The sequence below is a fragment of the Salvelinus sp. IW2-2015 genome, unplaced genomic scaffold, assembly GCF_002910315.2.
Source record: "Salvelinus sp. IW2-2015 unplaced genomic scaffold, ASM291031v2 Un_scaffold1599, whole genome shotgun sequence".
NCBI lineage: Eukaryota > Metazoa > Chordata > Actinopteri > Salmoniformes > Salmonidae > Salvelinus > Salvelinus sp. IW2-2015.
Genome location: NW_019943022.1, coordinates 22,005 through 26,641, shown reverse-complemented (window position 1 = coordinate 26,641; position 4,637 = coordinate 22,005). Strand labels below are relative to the sequence as shown.

General features: G+C 38.3%; 1 protein-coding gene across 1 annotated transcript in view; it reads right to left on the bottom strand.

Moving 5' to 3' along the window:
• Positions 1–254: 254 nt before the first annotated feature.
• Positions 255–4,637, bottom strand: part of LOC112071379 (SLAM family member 5-like) — a 12,023-nt gene continuing 7,640 nt past the window's right edge. The window contains exons 2-5 of the mRNA XM_024138837.2: positions 3,262–3,579; positions 2,876–3,158; positions 2,643–2,761; positions 255–1,563 (exon numbers count right to left, since the gene is read on the bottom strand). Coding sequence (XP_023994605.1) covers positions 2,884–3,158; positions 3,262–3,579 — 593 coding nt within the window. The 3' untranslated portion in view covers positions 255–1,563; positions 2,643–2,761; positions 2,876–2,883. The remainder of the gene's footprint in view (positions 1,564–2,642; positions 2,762–2,875; positions 3,159–3,261; positions 3,580–4,637) is intronic.

The following is a 4,637-nucleotide window of genomic DNA, read 5'->3' as shown; positions in this document are numbered from 1 at the left end:
AATAGAACCTATTGGCCATAATGCCCATTGTTATGTTTGGAGGGAAAAGGGGGAGGGTGCAAACCGGAAGAACACCATCCCAACCATGAAGCACGGGGTGGCAGACATCAAAAGCTGAAATAAATCATTCTCTCTACTATTATTATGACATTTCACATTCTTAAAATAAAGTGGTGATCCTAACTGACCTAATCATTTTTACTAGAATTAAATGTCAGGAATTGTGAAAAACTGAGTTTAAATGTATTTGGCTAAGGTGTATGTAAACTTCCGACTTCAACTGTATATAGTAGATTCACACATGACAGATGTCATTTGGTAATTATTGTGGATGGTTTGATTTTCTTTATTGTGAGGACTGCGTTACATTGTTCAAAAGCAAAGGCAATGCCTCCGCAGTTAACACACAAATGTTATTGATATACAGTACTTTAATTCATTAACATCTCAGGTGCAATGCTGGTATTACTATTTATGAACTGTGTTTGTATATTCACATTTACACAATTGGTATACAGACAGCAAAAAGAGAATGACAGTTTACAGTTTTAAATGTGCCGACCCCAGTGTAGCTATGGAATCATATTTATATGGGACAAATACAGGCCATAAATAAAGTAGCTACACCATCAAATATCTAATGAAGGGTTGATGTGCTACATAGATAGGGGTAATCATTAAATGGTCCATCATAATTAAAAAATGAGCTAAATTAACAGCTACAATTTAGCCCAGCCTTAAATATTGCGAAAAGCAATAAAATGTCACTCAAGATCAAACAACAAATCAAGATCAATCCCTCACAAATGTTTCAATACAACATACATGAAAAAATGTATCTATGGACCTTTTGTGTCTAAAGGAGCCTAACAGCGATTGGTTCTAAGGAGTAGGTGGCTTTATCTCAAACGCCTGCTCTTTTGATATTATGTACACAGCTGCTATCCACCGGCAAGCTAAACAATGACCAGCTATAAAAAGATACAGGGGAGGAACCTACATTGAAACAACAGAACAGACAGTACTGAAAAGAAGCTTTGGCACAGCAATAGCATAGCAAACACGCTAGTGAATTGGATTAAAATATATGTTCCATTTGTTTTAACCTATACATTGGGATATGGGACAAAAGGCACTTGAAAAGAGAGATTATCCTGATCCTGCTATTTACTCAATGCATAGCTATTGAATTGATCCGTATCAGTGGATGTCATCGAGGCCCCTATTTGACAGAATGAGAATGACCTACATAGAAAGCCTGAAATTATAACAACAGTGCAAAAGTTCCAGGGGAATGTTCTCCCATAACAATTGTGCCTTTAAAAGGTTTTCTGGGTGAATATCTTTTTACTTTCATTTTGTTTCAACGTCCTCTTTATGAYATACCGTCCTCTCYAGGATATGAGTTATCATGTCGGCCTCTCAGYATGAAGGAGCAAAATGGAAAGTCACTGTGTCAACATCCCYGCTGGCAACGCTGCGATGTAACTGGAGTGTATAATAAACTGATGTCAGTTCAGGGTTGTCTCTAAGCCATTTCAGTTCTTGTATACCTGTTCGCTCCTCCTAGGCAAGAAGAGGTAGGGAGGTAGGGGAGGGAAGGACGKAGAGCGACAGGGAAATMGTTACAACACTGTATATATACATAATATGACATTTGAAATGTCTTTATTCTTTTGGAGCTTCTGTGAGYGTAATGTTTACTGTTMATTTTATTGTTTATTTCACTTTTGTTTATTATCTACTTCACTTGATTTGGCAATGTTAATGTATGTTTCCCATACCAATAAAGCCCTTAAATTGAATTGAATTGAGAGGGGAGATAAAAGGGGTAGTAAAGCAACAAAAATAAAAATAAATATCTTAGGCCTCTTTATTAGAAGCTTTGTGCCAGAGGAAGGAAACAGAACAGGAAACTGGTCAAATGCATTGTTATATACTATATGTGCTGTGTGGTTTCTCATTGTGCAACCCACATTATCATATGGGCAAAACTGGGTTGCATTGACATCAGGCCAGGTATAAACTAAGGTGGTCTGTGACAACTCAAGACAACATTAACCCACTGACACAGAGCTAAAGCCTACAGTTGTAAGCCTGAGGGCTGCTAAAGCTGCTGTATTGTCAATCAGCCTGTAACATTTTTACTAACCTTATTATCTGTTCGTTTTTTAGGAGTTATCGATGCATAATCCAATGTCAACTTGCACTCTTTCGGGTGAATCTGAGGAGCCAAATAAAGGAAAGTAAATATAGGCCTAAGGTGAGGTTGTGAATAACTGACAGAGGCATACAACGCTACCACCCAGGACAGTTGCCTGTAAAACACTCAGGACTCAATTTGTTACTATGTGTCTCTGCGCTTGCAGCCTTTTTGGTGTCAGATAAGCCATGCTATTCAAGTGATCATTGTCAAGAGTGTGTGTGCCTTCTGCTTTTTCAACATTTAGAAAAGTTGTCTGGATTTATGGCACTTTCTGACCAAGCAGAGGAAGTGTAGATATATATTACCTTGCATCCTGTGTTCAAGCAAACATTTGTACCTTTTCCAAAACACTACCTTGATTGCAAAAAAAACAGTAACAAAAAACAAAGCTAAGCATGTTTTGACTTTGGGGAGTGACCTCAACACAGATAAATACTGCCTTGTGAGTGTCCATTTCTCCTCTTCTTTAGATAGATTGCAAGTCCAACAAGCCCTGAGGCAACCAAAACGAGATTACAGCAATAATAAGCAAACCTAGAGTCATCCCACCACTGTCTGAATAAAAAACAAAGGACATTATTTTTGTAAAATATGTTTTGAATGAACTACACTTCACTTTCACTTGGTAAATGCTTTTTCTGGATGGATTTAATTGAAAATGTGTCTTACCTGCATCATTAGGATGACCATCCCTCACTGCAACATTTTGGGACATGAACTGTCTCCTTGCTGACAGGGTTGGCAGCCACACAGCTGTAGGTGGAGTTGTAGTCCTTTCCCTCTACGTCCAAACGGAGAGATAGATCGGTGGTGAGGTCAGGACTGCTGGTCTGGTTTAGTATTTCCTCTCCTCTGTACAAGGTCAAGGTCACCTCTTTTTCGTTGTCCACAGAACACAGCACACTACAGGAGCTGCTGTCACACTCTGTCACCTGAGGTTTGGAAACAACATCTGGAAGAAAAAATACAAATAAATTGAAATTGGAACCTATATTAAATGTGTTCGTAATATACAGCACACACACACGCACGCACACACACACACAAACACTTACTGTATACAGTGAGCTCCAATGTTTTTAGTTTTTTTCCTTCATCTGTTATCTCCACAGTATAAACTCCAGCATCATCTATCTGAAGGTCTGACAGAGTGAAGTATCTTGTAACATTGTTCAAGTGGAGGCGGTTTTTAAATCTCTTCTTAAGGGTGATTTTGCCTCGTTTACCAGGGTACACATTTGCAATAGTGCCAAGGTCTCCATAAAGTAAATTGCCAGTCTTGATCACCCTCTCTGGAAAAGAGAAAGACTGTCCTACGATGCCTTTCACCTGCTGAATCTCAGACTGGACTGTTTGCTGGGAAACACAGAGTACTGAGGAAAGAGAGAGACTCAAAATCAACACAATGACTGCAGTCACACACTACATCTCACAATACCTGGATAAGTGGTTAACATGTCAGTAACTGCATCCGTATGATATTGTGATCTGATGTCAGACGGCACTGAAGATGACAATGACATTCAATCATTAGTTAATGTTTTCTGCACGTCTGCATTGTAGTCGTCTGGAATGACACTACTGTGAGTATCACAGTCCTTCTTAGTTATTTACAGGCCAAATGTGATGGTTGGGGTCAGGAAATAATTGTTAGGACTAGTAGTTGAATATTTTGTCAGAAATTAAGTTGACATGGAAATGCATTCTCTGAGTGAGGGAAGTTCTTCCCCAATTGACTGTTGTTTATTCCCCCAAATAAAAGTCAAGGATATCACTGAAAAAGCACATGACTTTACAGAGATATTTCATTACCAAGTAACATAACTTTCCACTACAGCCTCTTAAACAGCCTAGATTGTATGCTTTGAATTTCAGGGTCAGAGGAACATTGCAACATGACAGAGTACTAATGTAGGCATTAGACTATGTGTTATTTGTTGAAATAAGGTTTGCTGAGAACACAGAAACAGAGATAAGGAGCATGATGGTTGTCCTACTAGCAGTAGGAAAGAGACTGGAATTCTGTACATATGGACACTGCAAAAATATTCAGATTATAAGCATCTGTAGCCTGTAGAAAAGTTTTTGCTACATTACTCAAATGTAATTGTCTAGACTTAAGTAACAGTTGAAGTCGGAAGTTTACATACAACTTAGCCAAATACATTAAACTCAGTTTCACATTTCCTGACATTTAATCCTAGTAAAAATTCCCTGTCTTAGGTCAGTTAGGATCACCACTTTATTTTAAGAATGTGAAATGTCAGAATAATAGTAGAGAGTGATTTATTTCAGCTTTTATTTCTTTCATCAAAATCCCAGTGGGTCAGAAGTTTACATACACTCAATTCGTATTTGGTAGCATGGCCTTTAAATTGTTTAACTCGGGTCAAACGTTTTGGGTAGCCTTCCATAAGCTTCCCACAATAAG